The following is a 20,740-nucleotide window of genomic DNA, read 5'->3' as shown; positions in this document are numbered from 1 at the left end:
GGGATTTCTTTTCTTATTCTAAATATTTACTTTCAAATCTACTTTTGGTTCATAATTTGTTTTCTTAAAGAAGTTCCCCAAATTTGCAGATGCTTTAGACCCCACAGATCCTGGATCTGCTCCTGTTGGGAGTTGCACAGCCAGTAGTCTAATTGACAGTGGCCAACAGGGGATATTTGTGCATGCCTACGGGAACACGACCTGTAAATGAACACCACTTGTTATCTGTATCACTGTCAAATAAAACAAAACAACAACAACAAATTAAGAACCACTGCTCTAACTTAAATGTCCATCGATGGATGAATGGATAAAGAAGGTGTGACACATATATACAATGGAATATTACTCAGCCATAAAAATAAATGAAATTGAGTTATTTGTAGTGAGGTGGATGGACTTAGAGTCTGTCATGCTGAGTGAAGTAAGTCAGAAAGAGAAAAACAAATACCGTATGCTAACACGTATATATGGAATCTAAAAAAAAAATTGGTACTGATGAACTTAGTGGCAGGACAGGAATAAAGACGCAGACATAGAGAATGGACTTGAGGACACCGTGGAGGGGGAGGAAGCTGGGGTGAAGTGAGAGTAGCATCGACATATATACACTACCTAGTGTAAAACAGTTACCTAGTGGGAAGCAGCCGCATAGCACAGGGAGATCAGCTCAGTGCTTTGCTAAGACCTAGAGGGGTGGGATAGGGAGGGTGGGAGGGAGGCTCAAGAGGGAGGGGATATGGGGATATATGTATGCATATGGCTGATTCACTTTGTTGTACAACAGAAACTAACACAGTATTGTGAAGCAATTATACTCCAATAAAGATCTATTAAAAAAAACAAACCCACTGCTCTAGACAGCAAAAGCAAACAAGTAACTATCCCAGAGTGATCACCACTGTCCTGAATTCAATGTTTGTTATTGTTATGTATTGATATTAGTTTATACTTTTCTATGTATATATGTTCATGTTCACACATCGGTAGTATGCTCTGGGCATGTGGTCTGGTTATCTATTGCTTTATAACAAATTACCCCAAAACTGAATGTTAAAATAACAATCATTTCATTATGGCTTATAATAGCTCACCTTCTTAGAGGGTGATCAGGACAAGCTTGAAAGATAAATATTCTCCAGTCAGATCAGGTGGCAGTGGTACCACCTGCAGATATATCAGCTTGAGCAAGGAACTGTCATGGGAAAAGAAAGAAGGAACTCGCTTTCTGAGTGTTTATACCTGAAGACAGACCTCAAGAAGATTGGGGGTGTGGAGAAATGGCACTGGGCTGGGGGGAAGTGTTTGAGGTGAGGTGCAGCTTTAACAGTCAAAATATGATGATGAAACTACACTGGTGGCAGTGAACCCAAGGATTAAGTAGGTTACAACAGGGACAATTAATTCTAAGGGTATCGTCAAGGTGGAGTATTTTGCCTGCCAACTAGCCAGCCGGTTTTGGGGAGTTTGGAATTAGGCTTGGGTGTGAGATGGAAAGAAAGATTTCGCTGCTCTCCAGTTACAAATACACTATGTTGATTTTAACAAGGCCAAAGTGGATATTGTCTTAATCTTAAAAGAGGCTAAGATGTGTAGTTCCTTCTGTGAAACATGGTTTTCCCACTGACTTCAAAGGCATTCCTGAGGGCGGGAGTAATGCGGGGGGCTGTAATGCGGGGGGCTGTTCGGTGTGTCTGGATGGGCTGTCTGGGGTGGATATCATTCACTGCCCTGTTCTCAGAGGAGTTGAAAGCACATGGCAGTGTTTGCTTCAAGCTTCTAGCACATTTTTGGTATCCTAGTGGCTACATTCACTCCCTCATCGTTATTTTTGAAAAGGTGTTATTGAATATAGTATAGTTCCTAAAGAGTTCTCGCCAGTGTTCTTTGCAGTATGCAGGCCTCTCACTGCTGTGGCCTCTCCCGTTGCAGAGCACAGGCTCCGGACGCGCAGGCTCAGCGGCCATGGCTCACGGCCCAGCCGCTCCGCGGCGTGTGGGATCTTCCCGGACCGGGGCACGAACCCGTGTCCCCTGCATTGGCAGGCGGACTCTCAACCACTGCGCCACCAGGGAAGCCCTCGCCAGTGTTCTTTTGTATGCTGATCTTAATTTAAAAACCAATCACTAACTACTTCTCAAAATGTTCTCAAGCAAGTTCAGTTCACGAATTGGGATTTTTGTTACTCCCACTACTAGACTAATTTAGTGACCACAAGACACCCTTGAATTCCATAGAAGTCGATCAGCAAGTAATGTTTCCATTGCATCAAGGAGAGTGCTTGTCATGGTGCTCATGGGTACACTTGTGCAGGACTTTTCTTAAAATAAATTTATTTATTTACGTATTTATGTATATTTTTGGCTGTGTTGGGTCTTCGTTGCTGCGTGTGGGCTTTCTCTAGTTGCGGTGAGTGGGGGCTACTCTTCGTTGTGGTGCACGGGCTTCTCATTGCAGTGGCTTCTCTTGTTGCGGAGCACGGGCTCTAGGCGTATGGGCTTCAGTAGTTGTGGCTCGTGGGCTCTAGAGCGCAGGCTCAGTAGTTGTGGTGCATGGGCTTAGTTGCTCCGTGGCATGTGGGATCTTCCCGGACCAGGGCTTGAACCCGTGTCCCCTGCATTGGCAGGCGGATTCTTAACCACTGCACCACCAGGGAAGTCTCTTGGGTTGGACTTTGAGTGATGTTTACCTCCACTCCAGCTACCTGAAACAGCTTCCTGGATATCCAGAAGCTGTTTCTAGCTACTTAGTGGTCAGCATAAATGGTTCTTATGATTATAACGTTTCCAGCATCTAGCCCCTAGACCATGTGTTATCTGGAGCTAGACAGTTAAGAAAATAGACTCTGGAGGCAGACAGAGCTGCATTTAGATCTCAACTCCTCAATTTACTAATCATGTGGGCTTGAACAAATTATGCCACCTTTTAAAGCCCCAGTTTCTTGTCCTGTAAAAGGCTGATGGTACCAATAATGCTTGCCTCATAGAGGTATTTTATAGATTAAATGAAATTATGAACAGGTATTATCATTTTTAATTATGCTCCCATTCTTCAGTTTCTTCTTAGACTTGATTGGAGTAATAATCATGATGGTTATCATTTATTGCCATGTGCCAGCCACTGGGCTAAATACTTTATATTATCTGTAATCATCATGAAAAAATGCTAGGAAGAGACCTTTACAGCAGAGGAAACTGAGGATCGAAGAGGTTACTTAACTTTCTCAAGGTCATAAAACCAAGTGGCATAGCTGGGGTTTGAACTCCAGAGTTGGTGTTCTTTTCACTAAGTGACACTGATGCTCATGTACCCAGTTCAGATAATTACATCTGAGGATGAATATGGATTGGAAGGGTCATTATTTCCCTCTCACATTCATGAGGGACAGCTGTCCCTTGCTTCAGAGAACAATGGACACCTAATATTAAGCAGCAAGCTGGATGGAAACCCATCTGGCCACAGTGTTCCATATGGAGCAAGTGCCTTTCAAGATGTCCACAATTCTCAACATGAGTTCAGCACGGCTGTGTCAGAGAGGCGTGCACCCACGTCCGGGGTGCTACTAGTATTAGCCTCAAGGAACCCTTGATGTTCATGATTTGATCTCCTTTATAAGATGTAATTCAATGACCCTGGCATATCAGCTTTGTATATAAGTAAAATTTCCCTGCCAATCAATAATTCAGAGTCCCTCTTCTTTTTTTTTTTTTTTTTTTTTTTTTGCGGTACGCGGGCCTCTCACCGTCATGGCCTCCCCCGTTGCGGAGCACAGGCTCCGGACGCGCAGGCTCAGCTGCCATGGCTCACGGGCCCAGGCGCTCCGCGGCATGCGGGATCTTCCCGGACCGGGGCACGAACCCGTGTCCCCTGCATCGGCAGGCGGACTCTCAACCACTGCGCCACCAGGGAAACCCCAGAGTCCCTCTTCTTGTTCACAGCTACTCCAGCAAGAACCTTGATTTCCATCCTTCCTTGCAAAAAAATTTCCTCTTTGGCCCCTCCCTCAAAATGGTAATCCCAAAGAAAGCCAAAGCCAATGTGGCAAATCGGTTTGTTAGCCACAGTCACTGTACAACTTCTGGGATCAATCAGTGACCACTGCCCCCGAGGTCAATGAGAGGAGCCTGCAAAGTCCACCAAGAGATGCCTATGATTGGATTAAGCTACTAGTGCTCCCAACGCTGCCAGGGAATTTCCCAGCTTTGTTCTTCTTTTTGTCTACTGGCCCCTGAAGCAGTCCTGCCTGTGCCCAGATCTGGTCTCAGATAGCCTCCTGGAAATGGCTCATTCATCTTCTGTCAACCATTCTTGGACAAAAAAGCACATCTCTTCACACAAAGGAGCAATGGTATGCAAACATGATGGTTACCTTAAATTATACTTCCAGTAAACACATCACTGAAAGGATAAGGTCTACAAAGATGCAGTTTGCCCCTAACACAACCTTTTTCATCCTCAGAGAGCATTTTATCTTTTAGCCACAGCAATATTCAACGTCTTTTCTATGGTGGTCACTGTTTTATATTTGTTTACCTGTTCCCCTACTCTAACCCTGCCCTATCCATCTGATGCCCCTAAATCAAGGTAATGGTTTCCATTAATAGATACCCAAATCTCTAGCTCTTACAGGGGAGAAGATTCCTTCTATCTTACACCATTTCCATGAAGGTGAAAAAGATCCTAGGGTTGGTTCCAGTCACATCTCATATCCCCAGTACCCTGTGCTTTCCTGCCCTAGAAGACTCAGAAAGAAAGATAGGCTCCATCATATTTTGGACTACCTCCTTAATTTCTGCCACAAAGATGATGCTCATGGTTTGCCTTGTACCCACCCTACCCCAGCTCTGGAACTAGCCGTTTCTCCAATGACTCCACTTCTTTTTAGAAGGGAATAGTATTAGAGATCAAGAGTGGGCACTAGGTATGATCATTACTACCCGGGTGTCTTTGCTTAGGCCTTTTCTGTGGACAGAGCTAGGAAATATATGCATGTATACACACATCTGTACATATGCAACACATATACATGAATGTTTACACTTGCATACACACACATATTCATATATATTTTAGAAACCTTTGGTCAGTATCAATACCTCCAATTTAATCCATCCCATGTAGTTTATCTTACCTCCCCCTTTTGTTATTTGTATGTCCCTTCTTTCCCATCAAGAACGCTGGCTCTCAACAATAAAACACACTTACTCATTTGTTTACTTCTATAAAATGTTGAAAATAGGTTCAGAATTGCTTTGCCCATACATCTACAAAAACAAGCCTACTAAAAAGAGTTCAGGACTTGTTTGCTGTTCTCCCTCCACCCTGACCAGGACCAAGAAGTATTTGTAGTTCAATACTATGTTTGTAGGTTACTTGGATTAGTTGGCTTTCTTTTCTTCCCTCTTCAGTTTGGTTCTGTTATTCATTTAAATACTGTTAACATTTATTTGGTTTGCTTTCAGTTTTAGTACCCCCTTCCCTTTCTTGTTGATTTAATTTTATTTTTTTATCATGTAGAACATGTTTCCAAAAGTCAACACGAGATAAAAAGGTGTACTGTGTTCTGTGTTACTTCTGTCTTATTCCCCCCACTCCCAACTCCTTGGAGGCCACTAACTTTATTATTTAACCTCGCCGAGTTTCTTTTTGGATAGGCAAGTAGATATTGTATGTTTTCTTATTCCTCTCACACAAAAGGTAGGCTCTACATAGGCTCTTTTGCAGTTTGGCTTTTTCACTTAAGAATGTCTCTTGGAAATCACTGTATATCAGTTCATAGAGATCTTCCTCTTCTTTCTTTACAGTTAAAAAGTGCTCATCATGAGTAATTATCATAGTTTACTTAACCAATCACCTACACTTGGATATTTAGATAGTTTCCAATATTTTGCAACTGCAAATAATGCTGCAGTGAATAACCTTCTGCAGAAAAAAATTTTTTTTGATTATTGGAGTTGTATCTTCAGGGTTAATGCCCAGAAGTGAGATTGGCATGTCGAAGTGTAAATGGGAATGAAATTTGTAGGATGTTGCCAAGTTCTTCTCCATAGGGGTTACACCATTTTGCATTCCCAGCGAGAATGCAATGTAGGAGAGTGCCTGCATTCCCCCATACCCTTGCCAACAGAGTGTAATCGTAAGCTTTTGAATTTTTGCCAACCTGACGGGTGAGAAATGGTGTCTCAGTGTTGTTTTAATTTGCATTTCTCTTATTATGAGTAAAACTGAACCTTTTTTCATATGTTTAAGGTCCACTTTGATAATTCTTTCTGGTGAATTGCCTGTGGATGTCTTTGCCCAATTCTTAATAGGATTTAAAAAATTTTTAAGTTGTTTATTTGGTAGAAATAGCTTTTAATACAATTTACATTAACTGAAAGCAGAATCCCAAAGACCTGGCTGTGGATAAGCTATGGATTCTGCCCTCCAGGAATTCACAGTCTATAAGCTGGGCTACCCTGGTGGGGCAGTGGTTGAGAGTCCGCCTGCTGATGCAGGGGACACGGGTTCGTGCCCCGGTCTGGGAAGATCCCACATGCCGCGGAGCGGCTGGGCCCGTGAGCCATGGCCGCTGAGCCTGCGCGTCCGGAGCCTGTGCTCTGCAACGGGAGAGGCCACAACAGTGAGAGGCCCGCGTACCGAAAAAAATGAACAAAGACAAAAAGCCACAGTCTATAAGCTGAACACTGTTAGGGTGGATATGAGCAAAATCTCTGGACCCAGATTGCCTGCCTTCAAATGCCAGTCCTGCCACTTAGGCAAGTTTTTCACCACTTGGTGCCTCAGTTTCTCTATCTGTAAGATGAGAATAGCATTAGCATTTACCGCTTAGGATTACTGTTAGGATTAAATGACTTACCATATGTAAAGTACTTTGAGCAGTAAACATTCCATAAATGTTGGCTATTTTAGAGCCAAGAAAATGCTCTCAATATGCTGATTTGATCCCATAAGAATCCTGTTATATAGTTATAAAAATGAGGACCTGGAAGTTTAGAAACATTAGGTGAATCAGTGGTAGAATCAGGTTGTAACCCATTCATTCATTCGTTTATTCGTTCATTTATTCCACAACTATTTTTTGAGACCCTGTTATGTACTAGGCACTGGCTTAGGAGCTGGAGATATAGCCTGAACAAGACAGATATTTGAGCTCTTGGATGCTCACTTTTTTGTGCTGGGGCGGCCTGTGTGGGTGTGGAAAGAAACAAAAACCAAGGAAACCAATTTTGTCTGTCTTGCTTGTCCTTGTCTGTTCAGCACACACAACAGTGTCCAAATTCATTTGTTAAATGAAAGAATAAAGGAATAAATGACAGAGTAGTGAAAAACGAGGCTTGATGCATAGGTAGGGCCCAAATCATGAAAGGTCTTGTCAACTATTTTGAAGAGCTTGGACTTTATCCTGAGCAGAGAAATCACATGAATAGATTTGCATCTAAGAAAACTCAAGCCAGTCTGTGTGGAGGACCCACAGGAGAAGGGGGAACAGCAGGGAGGTTGTTGTAATAAGTCCAGTGGGAGATAATGGGGTCTGAATCAAGAGGGAAGCTGAGGGGATGGAGAGGAGATGAGCTGGAGGGAAATTTAGAAGCCAGAATTGACTTCACTGGGACTTGATGGGTGTAGAGGGAGGGAGAAGTCTGCAGTAACACTGAGGTTTCACTGTGATAAGAAATTGAAGAGGGATGGCTGACGGGGGAAAATGGAGGAAGGCCTTTTAAACATAGGGATTTGAGGTGACCATGGGACAACGCTCAATCTCTTGACTATTTGCGTTTGGCTTCTTTACACTCCTTGGAGTCAGGAGATTTGGACCTGTCAGGGCACTGTAGTAGCATATGGGATACACTGTCTGATAGTGGAACGGACACTGGTTAGGAGGTCACTTGACTAGTAGTGCAGCCTTAACCCTCTGGGGGTCCCTAATGGGGTGTGCTCAGGGCTAAGTTAACTGCTAACTTGTAACTGGAAGTTTATTCTTTGATGGCAAAAATACTCATCTTTGCATCTTGTCTCACACCTTAGATGATACCCTGCATAAAGCAGACTGTGGCAATATTAAATAGATGCCTCATAGGGAGATAATGAAAGGAAATCCATCATCAAGCAGGGCTTATGGCTTGGGGCTTAGGTTGTCCCGGGGCATCAAACCAGGATGCAGGGACTTAGGAAGTCCGGGAGGAGCTCCAAATCCCTTTCCATTAATACAGAAAACAGATGAATAAACAGCCCCCAAAACCCCTCTAGAATGGCACCTTGCAAGCTTTGGTGACACACAGTGCTTTTCTAGAGGTCATGCTGGATGAAAGTCTGTGAGAAGACCTGCACAAGGCAGCGATTTGGACACCTGGACACATGCCTTTACCAGAGAGAAGGAATTTCTAGTGCAGCTGGTGATAATGGAAAAAATCCAAAAGAATAGGGGCCATGTTTCACAGAAGCTTCCACAGGCAGACAGTTATTTTTAAAAGTGACCTGAACTTTCTATAGGATGTCACTGGATCCCCACAAGAAGGTTCATCACAGTTAGGAAAGGACCAGCTACAATTCATTTTCTGATTAGAGTGCTTTCTGGTTTGAACCTGTAAGGGGCTAGGAGCAGCAGGGGAAGGGTATGCACAGTAAGGAGACAGGAGGAGGGCCTCATAAGTAGAAGGAAGCTATGCCAAACAAAGCATAGGATGGTCTCTAGATGGGAAACAATATTAGAGACCTGTGCAAAGAAAGATCAAAAGGAAAAGCAGGGCACCAGCAATAGCTTGGGAGTGCGGGGCGGGGGGGAGCGAAGGAGGGAGGGGGGAGAATAGCAGAGGAGGAGGTAAAAAGGAGAGAAGGAAAGGAGCATGAAAGCAACCTCACGTGCAGTGCACGAGTCAACGATTATGGAGAAGAGCTGCAAAGAGAATTGGGTTACTCGATTGGGAAGGAGGGACTTGGTTCTCTGGAGAGCCCTTCGGTTTTTACACAGACCCGCTCAGCGCTGAGGGGGTGTGGTCCTGGGCTTACGGCGGTAGGAGTGTGAGACGATTGCGGTGGGGGCGCCGCCCAATTTCTCCCCAAGGTGGAAGCCTGGGAAAACCGAGCGGCAGGCTGCAAGGCAAGCAGGGCGGAGGCGGAGCGAGGGCGCCGAGAGGCGGGACGAGGGAGGGCGTGGGGAGGAAAAGGAGGCCCTGGTTAGGGCGGCACTAGGACCCGCCGGCGCCCCGCCGGCTCCCGGGAGGTTGATAAAGCGGCGGCGGCGTTTGACGTCAGTGGGGAGTTAATTTTAAATCGGTACAAGATGGCGGAGGGGGACGAGGCAGCGCGGAGGCAGCAGTCGCACGAGGGGCTGCGGCGCCGGAGGCGAACCAGCGACCCAAACACCGGGGTTAACCACGTCTCGTCCACAACCCTCCTAGGTACGGGCCGGCGAGGTGTAGGCTGCAGGGCCCGGGTGGGGAGAGGGCGCGGGCCGCTCGGGCTCGCTGGCACCGGCCGCAGGCTGTGGGGTCGTCGTCCGCCGCTGGCTCGGCTCTCCTCCAGCCGCCGCGTCTGGCCGCCGCGCCTAGCCCCCGCCGCGCCCCCGAGCTCTCGCGGCGCGCGGCCTGAAAGGGCGGTCCTCCGGCCGCGGTTCCCGCAGCTGTCGGGTGCACGGGCGGCGCGCGCGTCTGCGCCCGGCCCGGCCCCCTGCCTTCCCGCCCGCCGCGTGGCTGTAGCGGCGTCCTTCCCCCCAGAGGGGGCGGCCTGGAGCAGGGGTCGCAGACCCGGGGCGCGGGGAGGTTGGCGGCGGCGCGGGGAGGTCCTAGGGAGCTCCGGGCGACCTGTCACCCGGCCGGCACTCGCTGTTCTCTGTCCTTCGCGCGGAAAGGGAGGAAGGGTTAACCAGGTCGTGATGGGCCCAGCAGAGGAGGAGGACGCGCAGCTCGCGGGGGGAGGAGACACCTCGCTGCCAGGTTGGAAGGTTCTCCAGACACCCTTCCAGGAGGGAACCGCGGTCCGCAGGCCAGGGTTGTGTCTGGGGGCTCGGATTCCGGGGACCCTCGGTTTCCGAACCCATTCATGCGGATAGCGCGTGTTTAGGATGCAAGTTCAGATTTAATTGTCAAAACTGGGGTTATGAGCTGTTTACTAACATTGAGATCACAGTAAGGCCCGATCGGACTGAAAGTGTCGGTGGTGTGAAGTCACCTGATCCTTCGCTCCCCGGTTTTGCTGAATGTGAGCTCCTACTGTACGTGTACAAGGAGCGCCCCTGCCCCCTGGAAGACGCATTTGCCTTGGCGGCGGAGTGTTGTGTGTCCCTCTCACTCACAACGCCCTATTTTTAGGAGTTTAGCCTTTGATCCTTCACTGTGGTGTGAATTGAACGCCTGAAATCCTGATTGAGAATTTTGATGTTACTTAAAGACATAAAGTTTTTCCAAATAGTAAAAGCCTACGGTTAGGTAAGTATGGCCATGGCATAGATAAGAGTTTATTAACTATACTAAGTATGAACTGTGTTTTTCAAATTTCTCTCCGCAGTCTGATAAAGGTTTTGTGAGGTAAAATGTAAAACATTTTGATAAAAGACTCACTTTAAAAGAAAAGTTTATGTGAAATGTACTTCGTCATTCATGGTAGACCTTGGACGTGTGGAACGTATGCCAGAGGTGATGACAAACTGTAAGTTTTGCTAAGGGAAAAAGAACAGGAAATAAAGCTGATTTTATTATTGCTTGCCAACCAAAGCACTTGACAGAACTGTTTACACAGAAGAAAATGCTGCCAGAGGAGAGAGGTTTGCCGTAGACCTATTCTGGTTGGAATTCTCAAGTAATAAGTTGTTCTGGAATGCTGATGGATTGGTTAATTTAGCTCTTTTGGACCCTGGAGAGGGAGGGTTGTGCGTATTTATTTACTTACCTACTTATGCCGTTTTAGATGTAGTTTCAAAGCGTTTTACGTGTTTGCCTTATTAGGAAAAGCATTGCTTTATGACTCAGGGTTATGAACATCGTTTTTAGGCTGTGGCACAGTGAGAAGAGATGCTATTCTTTTTTTAAAAAAATTAATTATTTATTGGCCGAGTTGGGTCTTTGTTGCTGCGTGTGAGCTTTCTCTAGTTGCGGCGAGGGGGGCTACTCTTCATTGTGGTGGTGGGCTTCTCATTGCGGTGGCTTCTCTCGTTGTGGAGCACGGGCTCTAGAGCGCAGCCTCAGTAGTTGTGGCGCACAGGCTTAGTTGCTCTGTGGCATGTGGGATCGTCCCGGACCAGGACTCAAACCCATGTCCCCTGCATTGGCAAGCAGATTCTTAACTACTGCGCCACCGGGGAAGCCCCGAGATGCTATTCTTAAGACTTGATAAATAGGGGTCATCATTTATTAAATGCTCCGTCTGCTACTCACAGGTTTTTGTCTTTGTGTGTGTGTGTGGAGTTAGTCCTTCACTTGATAGCCATTCCTGTCAAACGACTGCCTAAAATAGTCCCTCTCCCTGCTCATTTGCTCTGAGTCACCCATTAATACATTAAAAACCAAGTGAACTTTTTGAGATTTGTGTTTAAAGTAAGAGCAAACAGGCTGTGAATGAGTAGGGACTCATCTGATTTTGGCTGTAGAAACTCTTTGTCTCCCTCTGCTTTCTGGATAAAGTCATAAGAGTTGAGTTGGGGTGAGTCAGGTGCCACTCTAGTAGTTTAGTCTTAGGAAGATGCTTTGTGTCTCTTAAAGAGAAGTGCTTACGCTTTCTAGGGTTATATTGTAAGACCTTTATAAAGCACTTATGAACTATTCTAATGACTTTGTCAGATGCTAAGAATCTGTGGATGTGATTAAGTATTTAGTAAAGTGTTTTGAAATCCTTTGAAATTCTTTATTTGGGGAAGAAAGAGCTTCCTTACAGTAAAGAGGTACTTATTATAGGGCAAATAAACCTTGAGTTAAAATGAGATTCTGGCCTTAAGTCCAAGGCACCTATTTTCGGATTCATTTTTAGTTTACCTCTGTGTTTTAACTTTAGGATAAAGTTTTTGAGTATTCACAAGTGAAAGTAACTTTCTTGAAATTGTTAGACTGTTTCCAAAATTGTGTCTTTTCCATTCATCTGCTGTTAAGCAGCCGCTAAGAGTATACCTGGAGGACTGTCATGTAGTTTGATGCTGGAGTTCAAGACATATTTAAAATTGTGAGACCTAGTAGTAAGATACATTTTAAAAAGTTGTTTATGCTCAATTGGAAGAGCTTTTTGACACACAGGATTGTAAGCAAAACTGTTTGGCAGGCTGTCAAAGAGCCAGAAATGTAAGGGATGGGAATAGAAGTTAAACTTTTTTGTAATAGTGATTTATAGCTTTACAGAAGGAGTTTTTTCCAGAGTGGGTGCAGGGAAACAGTTTTTCTTTTTTTCTTTTTTTTTTTAAGTGTAAACATATTCTGATTGTCTAGCCATTTTAGGGTTGTATTGTTTAATCTCTTGGGTATTATTTAACTTAAGGAAGAGAGATGTGAATATAGAATAACTAAACTTGATCCCCCAATTAATTCATTACTCATGTAAGTTTCTTCCTATTCTTTACTCTTTTTCACCACCCATAATACAGAAGAACTATTGAGGGTTTTCTTCATAGCTTTAAAAGTGGATATCCAGAAAAAAAGACCAACCTGAAAATATGTCAGTAGGATAATACTTGATACTTTATAAAGCACTTTAAACACCTTGCTTTGATTTTATTCTTAAAACCTTCCTGTGAGGGAATTAAGTTATTCCCATTGACGGGAGTGATTGTGACTGGTCTACAGTCACAGAAACTACTCAGAGGTACTCTTACTGCTCCTCACCAGACTTGGAGGAGGGTAGGGGCTTTTCTTCATTGCAAATTATTACATATCATTAGAGATGACTGGGTAGAACTTTGTTGAATGAAGTCTGAAATCATACTAATGAGAAGATGGGACAGTTAAAAAGTAAAGATAGGGCAGGTCACTAAGTGGAGTGGGAAATTTTAAAGTAGGAAGGCAAAAGACGGATACTGTAGAAGGAAGTAGAAGAATTAATAAAGTAGGCTTTGGGGTTAATCTGGGCAATACAAGTAGAATCTAGGGGATTCCCTTGCTAAGGTACCAGTTTAATAAAATTATTTGTATAACTTGTATTTCTGTGATTGGCATCAAACTAAGCAGTAACTAATAACTTGGGGAAATGTGTAAGTGACGTTATTTATCTAGGCTCTGTAGCACATTTTACCTGTTTATTGTGTAATACTCGGGTAGTGTTTCTTTAATCACAAGGAATCAAGATCGTGTAGTGGAAAAAGAATGAGGAATCAAAAGCTGAGTGCCTTGGTTTAAACTCTTTGAGCTTGACCCCTCACATACAGTAGTGATGATAATCCCATAAGGGCTGTAGGGGGAACAAATGAGGTGATAGGGTACAAGTGTTTTGTAAATTGTAGAGCTGAGTGTAAGACACAGTAATATATATGTAAGAATGTGCCAGTTTGACTACTTGTTCTATTATATATATATATATATATATATATATATATATTTGCAATCAGAAAGTCTCTTCTAATTTTTTTTCCCTATAATATGGACAAAGGTTTAATGTGGGTGAGGATGGTGGGTAAATTTTTAACTTTATCTGTAAAATGCTGATAACGTGTTCATGATTAGAGTTATTGTATTAAATGTGATTAAAATGCTTAACCCAATGGCAAACATTCTATTTGATGGTACTTATTACTATAATATATGGTTATTTAAGAGATTTTGAACTAAACATTTAATTTTTAAAATAAGTGATTTAAAAGGTCTCTGTTCAGTTTTTTTTAAAGAAGATGTTGGGGGTAGGAGTTTATTAATTAATTAATTATTTTTTGCTGTGTTGGGTCTTAGTTTCTGTGTGAGGGCTTTCTCTAGTTGTGGCAAGTGGGGGCCCCTCTTCATCGCGGTGCGGGGGTCTCTCACTATCGTGGCCTCTCTTGTTGCGGAGCACAGGCTCCAGACGTGCAGGCTCAGTAGTTGTGGCTCACAGGCCTAGCTGCTCCGCGGCATGTGGGATCCTCCCAGACCAGGGCTCGAACCCGTGTCCCCTGCATTAGCAGGCAGATTCTCAACCACTGCGCCACCAGGGAAGCCCGTTTTGTTCAGTTTTTATAAGATAGAAACAAGCATTCATGCTTCTCAGCTATCTTTATTTTAATAAACTTTCATTTTAGAGAATCATTTAATCATGTGGCAAAATAGTCTTTCAGTTACGGGATTCAATGTGAATTAATTTCTTAGTTAAGGTCATGGCAGTTTTCCAGTAGAGCACATTGGGTTTTCAAACAGTAAAGGTACAAAATCTAATTTACGTCTCTTATGCACAAGAATGCCTAAAAAAGTGATTGACTTGAAACCACACTAATCGTGAATCCCATAAAAAGCTTTTTTTCCCCTTCATGTAATAGTCATTTATAGAAGAGTCATGGGTAGTGATAAGAACATACTTATTTTAACTAAAGACTTAATTTTGAGTACTGTAAACTTCCTATGGCCTTCAGAATGGAATAACATTTTTTCCTTCCTGATGGTTAATATCTACCCTAGCAAGCTTGTAGGTCTTTTTTTGGGTTATTAAATAGATAATAATCTATGAAGGCACTTTAGAAACTTTAAAGCCTTCTACAAAGAAACTCTGTAAAGGGGGTGAAATTGGCACATTCAGCGAGCTGCTCTTTTTGTATTTGAATGAATGGGTTTATGAGATATGAAAAGCTGGATTAAGTTCACTTTTATTGAAATGGTGGGGGGGAAGTTGAATTTTGAATGATAAGTTGGAGAGAAATTTTGACACGAAAATCACCCCTCTTCTTAGTTTTTTTGACAAAAACAGTTATTAATCATCAGAAAATGCTGTTTTATAGCCCTTTAATTTTAAGATAGATTTGACAATGTGAGCAGGCTATGTGGAATTTTGTTTAGAGTCAAGAAGCTTTTTATTGCATACACTTGGATATTGTTTCTCAAAAAATTCTGAAGTAGGCTAAAAGTCCTTGTGAAGGTTGAGCAATGTACCAGATAACAAATGTCTTACAACTGGATATTAAGACAGAAATTTACTGCCTTTTAAGTTACAGCTAAACTTGTGATTTAACAGGACTTGTGATCACAGCTCTTAAACTAATTGAGTAATATGGTAATTTATGCTTTGTTATAAAAGTTTAAAATTTAATTCCAAAAGCAGTAAATCTTTGTAGACACTTTGGAAAATACAAATAAAGGAAAAAAGAAGAGAGTAGAAATCATACCAACTAGTGGTAGCCACTGCTAACATTTTAGTATACATCCTTTTTAAAATGCATAGTTTAATTTTTCCTAGATTAGGATCTTACTGTAATTTTGTAATTTACTTTTTCATTTCATATTGTATTTCTCTATATGATTAAATCTCTACAACATGATTTTTTAAATGGCATTATTCTACTACTTAACTAATCTTCCTTTTGGTTATGGAATTGTTTCTCTTGAATAATGCTAGATAAGCATCTTTATAGATAAACCTTGACCTATAGGGTAAGGTCTTAAAAGTAGATTTCTGGGTCAGATGGCCTGTACATTTTCAAAATTGAAGACACGCATCAGCAAATCCATTCAAAAAGGTTGTATCCATTTATTCTGTCTCCATTAAGGTTAGATTTGTGCTTGTTCACAAGTGGGTGTTAATTAAAAATAAATGCCAACACATAGGAAAAATGGGGATCTCACTGTTTGTTTCATTTGCATTTCTTCAATTACAGTTGATGTTGAAATTTTAATATGGTAATTGAACGTGAATTCTTTTTTAAATTGCATTTTTGTATTCTTTGACCAGCTCTCAGTGTTTCTCTTATCTTTGTGAAAACTCTTTTGTATACAAGAAATTCTTTTTTATGTCTGTTTTTTAACAAACATATGAATAGTATGTTTTAAAAATGGTATATTTATTATTATATTTATTATTTTAAAAATAGTATACTAGTATATAAAAAATAGAATAGTTTGTTTTAAAAAATATTTAAAATGGTTCCATATGGGTGTTTTTCTTAAATAAATTGGCAACTCTCAACTTATTAACTTAGTGCTGGTCTCTTTTGAATATTTAGGTATGCTGTTGGGAGTTTCTTTTCTCTTTTTCTGTTTTTATTGTTTTAAATTCTTTGTGAGATGTTGAATATTTATTACTGTCTCTTTATAATGCCAGAGTATGGGCATCTGCTTCAGTGCCCAGTAGTGTGGTAGAAGTTTCCAAGCTGAGGAGCTGGGTTCAAGTCACCACCACCACCAAGCTTTGGCTTCCTTAACAAAAAAATCTACTTTAGAAATTTAAGGTTAAAAGATAATGTCTTAAAACACCTGACGTGTATTGAGCGTACAAAGGAAGTTATTCCTTCTCAAGGGTAAAGGAGGACTTGAAGGGGCTGAGATTAGTTTTCTTTTGGGAGTAAAGAGATGGAGTAGGACAGGCAGATGGAGGACCATACTTGGACAAAGAACTACCTTTTTTGTCCCCTTGATGTTATGTTGCTGTATTGAGCACCTACCTTGTAAAAGGGCTTCTTCTCTGTTGCTTGTAATTAATACCTACGTAGAAAAGTGTAGAACAGATCCCTGTTTCTAAGCTTTTATGTAGATGGGAGATCAGATAGACCTTATGCATATTTGTGAGTAAAGTTTATCATTAAGTTTATAATTTCAGAAGTAGAAAGTAATGTGTGTTAATATTGTTGAGCAAGACTTCATGGGGGAGGTTGGGCTTATCAATCCTTGAAGAATGGGTGGGTCTTAGCAGAGTTTGTAGGATATACCACTTGTTTGAAGATAGAAAGGTAGGCAGTATGTTGGGAAGCTTTAGTTAAAGCCCTTTTTCCTGCTTTCTAAGAATATTTCTAAAAGAGATGCTTAAAAAGTATTTGAAAGCAATTAGATGAAACAATTGAAAAATCAAATGTGTTAGAGTATGTTTACTAAAAAAAGGAATATGAGTTTTCCTGTAGCCAAGTAGAGCAAAGAATTGATTTAAATAACTGAATAATTCCTAGAAAAACTGAGTAGTCCCCCAAATGTGACTAAAAACTGTAAAGATGTGTGTTCCCTGCCCCTATTTTTGAGCATGTGTATTTCTCTGCCACAAGGAATCCTGACACGTACTCTAAAATTGCCAAACTTAGGAAAGGACAAAAGGAGAGTATAGTGAGAACCTCTGACTCTCTTATCCCATTTGTTTTTTTCAAATTAGTCACATTTTATCTAGCTGGAAGGATGTTTATTTGTCTCTTTTTGGTACTATTTCTTTTTTACAATTGCTCTCTTAGTAGGAATTTTGCCTGTATTGAGCCAAGGTTGGGATTTGAGTATATGCTCTACTTTTCTTTCCTTTTTTTTTTAAACTGCAGCTGTAACAAGTCATTTGAGGTTGAGAGCTGGAGCAAAGTGGAACTTAGTGTCTTATTTCCAGAGTCTTGGCAGATACCTATTTGAGATTTGTCATGAAAACGCTATTCTAAATTTAAACTTGTATGTATTTTTTTAAAAAATAACTCCTTTGTTAACTGGTTATCCCAAATTTCAATAGCTCTTCTATGAGTTTAATATCTTTTAACTTACTACAGAGTTAATTTGGGGGCCACAAAGAGAATGGTTAAACTATTTGCCTAAATCGAGGCAACGTATGTACTCTGGTTTTGTTGGATTCCTGATTGTTGTGTTACAAAACCTTGGAGTCAATACCAACAATACTTTTGGAAGTGGAAATTTAGTACATTGTCGCTTTATAAAGGCCTATAGAAAATAGAATGTATACGGAATAATTTAGTGTTATCTGTTGCCTACTCCAAAGAAGGATGTTGAAGAACTAGCTAGCTCTTGCATGCATCGCTTTCTATTTTTACTGTCACATCTTGACTTTGGGCTTTTCACCTTACATTCAGGCTCTTCCATTTGCCTTATATCTGATTTCCCTGTTTTTAGACTCTCATTATACTTCTTACTCACTCATCACTTTCAGTTTATCTCTGCAGCACAGCTTTGATCCTATCACTCTGCTTCAGAATTTTCCATGGCTCTCCTCAGGATAATGCCTAGCATTCTTAGCCTAAACTTTTAAGGTTAGCTTAATTTGAGTCTCATGGATACAGCCTTCTCCAGGGTGTCTTCACTGATAACCCTAGTTTAAATAATCCAATATAGCTCTTTTTCTTTGTACTGTCCTTTTATACTTGTTTGTGTCAGAACTTTGAGAGTAAGGACTATTAGTAGCAAATTGTACTACTTTAGTATCTAGCATAGTGCCTTGCTCTCTGATCACTAGTTTGAAGTAGGTACGGTGGGGAACCTTCCTCAATTCATGACACATTGTATAGGTGTACTGAGCCTTGCTGGAATCAGTGAATATGAAGCGAGTTGCACATTTATTTACATATATATGCATATCTTACTAAATATGGGAAAGTATAATTTTATTGCATCTCATGTTTTAAAAGTCTGCAATTTTAAAACCTGCCCTTCTACATAGCTTATGAAGAAAAAATTGTTTCCCAAATGTTGGGGGACTGTATAAATGATTTGCTGACTATAAATCATTAAGTTTTGACAAGGAGATTTTTGGAAAAAATAAAGAGAAAAATAGCTGTTGCCAAGATTTGTTATAAAGATGTGAAATAAACTTCTCTGCTTTTTAACAAACTGTATTTTTGTTAACTTTTTTAAGCTCTCTAAAAATCTTGAGCACATAAGAATTCACTTATGAGTTTGTTTAACGAACGTGCATAGTTGGAAAATGATGGATCTAACAATTACAAAGACCTGGGTGTACGTCGTGATCCGATTACTTACAAAATGTTAAATTTTGTTTAAGCAAACTGCTTAATCTAAACCTCAGTGTCCTCCTTTATACAAATAAGGAAACTCTTAGCTAATCCCACAAAGTGATTTTGAGGATTATATAGTCATTAGTATAGAGTAAGCACTCTAAGTGTTTTTCTCTCTTCTATAGTAAAAGGAACAACACCTAAAATTATTTCATACAATAAATTATTTCAAGGAATGAGAAAGTTCCTAATAATGTTTTCACCTCTTCTCCCAGATAGCCACTTCTTTCAGTTCTCTGTTCAAATGTTTCCTTATTAGAGAAGACTTGCCTGAATGTTCTTTTGTAAAATGGCAACCCCGGCTTTCATTTCCCTTAACCTGTTTTATTTTTCTCTGTAGCACTTAACACCAGCTGATGTCATATATTTGTTTTCTATCTCCTCACCTTTTGGATGTAATAAATTCCTAAGGGAAGGATTTTCTTTGTTGTTTATTTTGTTTGATACCGAATCTGCAGTTCTTAGAACCATGTTATAGGTGTTCAGTGAATATTGAAGGAATCCACCTCTAGTCCTTTCACCCCTGCATCAGAATTGCCTTGGTGGTTGTTAGTGGGGTGCTTGTTACAGATGTAGATTCCTGGACCCCATATCTGAGCTGAATCAACTTTGGAGATGAGAATCAAGAGTCTGTATTCCAAACAAGCCACCCAGGTGGTTCTTTTAAGCTTTAGTGCATGGGACTAACTGTTTTACGGTGTGGCTGGAGCTTATTAAATATTGACAGTATAACTTGGTTTCAGACCCATGTATAATTAAATTTCAGATGAATCGACTATTCTGTAGCAAACATTTTTTTTTCCTGTTGCTATGTCAAGGAATAGTTATGTATTTTTGTAGTTTTGATTATTTTGGTTACTCTAGTTTTTGTCCAGAAATCCAGTTTAATCCAGACCTTAAAATCTCAAATACAGGATGCTTATCAGTCCACCTTTCCCAAACAAAACCAAATCCTTTACATACATAATCTGTACTTGTTATTTTTTACTCATAAGAATAGATGAGCTAATATCAGGGATTTACTTTAAGTGATAAGCATCATTTAAAAATATGGACTGATTTGCATCTTCTTTCTACGGCTATACCACTGGGGAACAAAGATTGATCTTTATAAGAATTATCCTGTAACGTTGAAAGGCAGTTTGGTATAGAGGAAACAGCATGGGCTTAATAAAAAGACTTAAATAGAAATCTTCATTCCTTTACTACTTTTTAGCTGTAGAATCTTGGAAGAATTTTTTTTTAAACTTCTTTGAATTTCTTCTCTGAAATGGGGATAATTGCTAAGTCACAGTGTTTTTGAGAGGATTCCTTTCACAGTGCCCAGCATAAAGTTATAGAGTCATTCAATAAATAAGTTCCTTTCCTATGGAAGTAAATTCTTAAGCAACTTAAAATACTTCATTAGAAACAATTGTAATGTATTTCAAACTTACAAAAATGACAGAGGAAAATATAATAGATGCCCAAGTGCCCATTGCATAGATCTAATACATAATATATGCCATATTTGTTTTGAATCCTTTTTTTTAAAAGAAATAAAATGTTACTGTACAGTTAGTGTTCTCCTGACATCTTTCTTTTTTCCTCTTCCCTCCCTCCTTAGATATACACCTATCTTGAAGTTAGTATGTATGTTTCCTGATTTTTTAATAGTCCTATAATATATATATTTATTTTTTTCCATAAACAATATATGGTATAGTGCTATATTTAAAAATTTTTAGAAAGTGGCTCAAACTATGTATTTGTGGCTTGATTTGTTTTTTCATTCAACATTGGTTTTGAGTTTTATCTATGTGTACACATTTAATCATATTCATTAATTTTAATTCTCTATTTCATGGTTTATTTATCTGGATATTTAGGTTCCAATTTTTTTTTTTT

At 40.6% G+C, this 20,740-nt stretch overlaps 1 protein-coding gene across 4 annotated transcripts in view; it reads left to right on the top strand.

The window, feature by feature from the left end:
• The first annotated feature begins 9,267 nt into the window (after window positions 1-9,267).
• Window positions 9,268-20,740, top strand: part of ATL2 (atlastin GTPase 2) — a 63,197-nt gene continuing 51,724 nt past the window's right edge. For 2 of the 4 annotated variants that reach the window (XM_082851936.1, XM_082851939.1), the window contains exon 1: window positions 9,268-9,401. In XM_082851936.1, the coding sequence (XP_082708062.1) occupies window positions 9,284-9,401 (118 nt within the window). In that variant the 5' untranslated portion in view covers window positions 9,268-9,283. Of the gene's footprint in view, window positions 9,402-9,792; window positions 9,936-10,310; window positions 10,428-20,740 lie in introns of those variants that run through there. The other 2 variants (XM_082851938.1, XM_082851937.1) reach the window with 2 other exon arrangements.

The sequence above is a fragment of the Leucopleurus acutus genome (genome assembly GCF_964270905.1).
Source record: "Leucopleurus acutus genome assembly, chromosome: 12".
NCBI lineage: Eukaryota > Metazoa > Chordata > Mammalia > Artiodactyla > Delphinidae > Leucopleurus > Leucopleurus acutus.
Note: the sequence above shows the minus strand (reverse complement) of the source record. Positions and strands in the feature narration are given on the sequence as shown.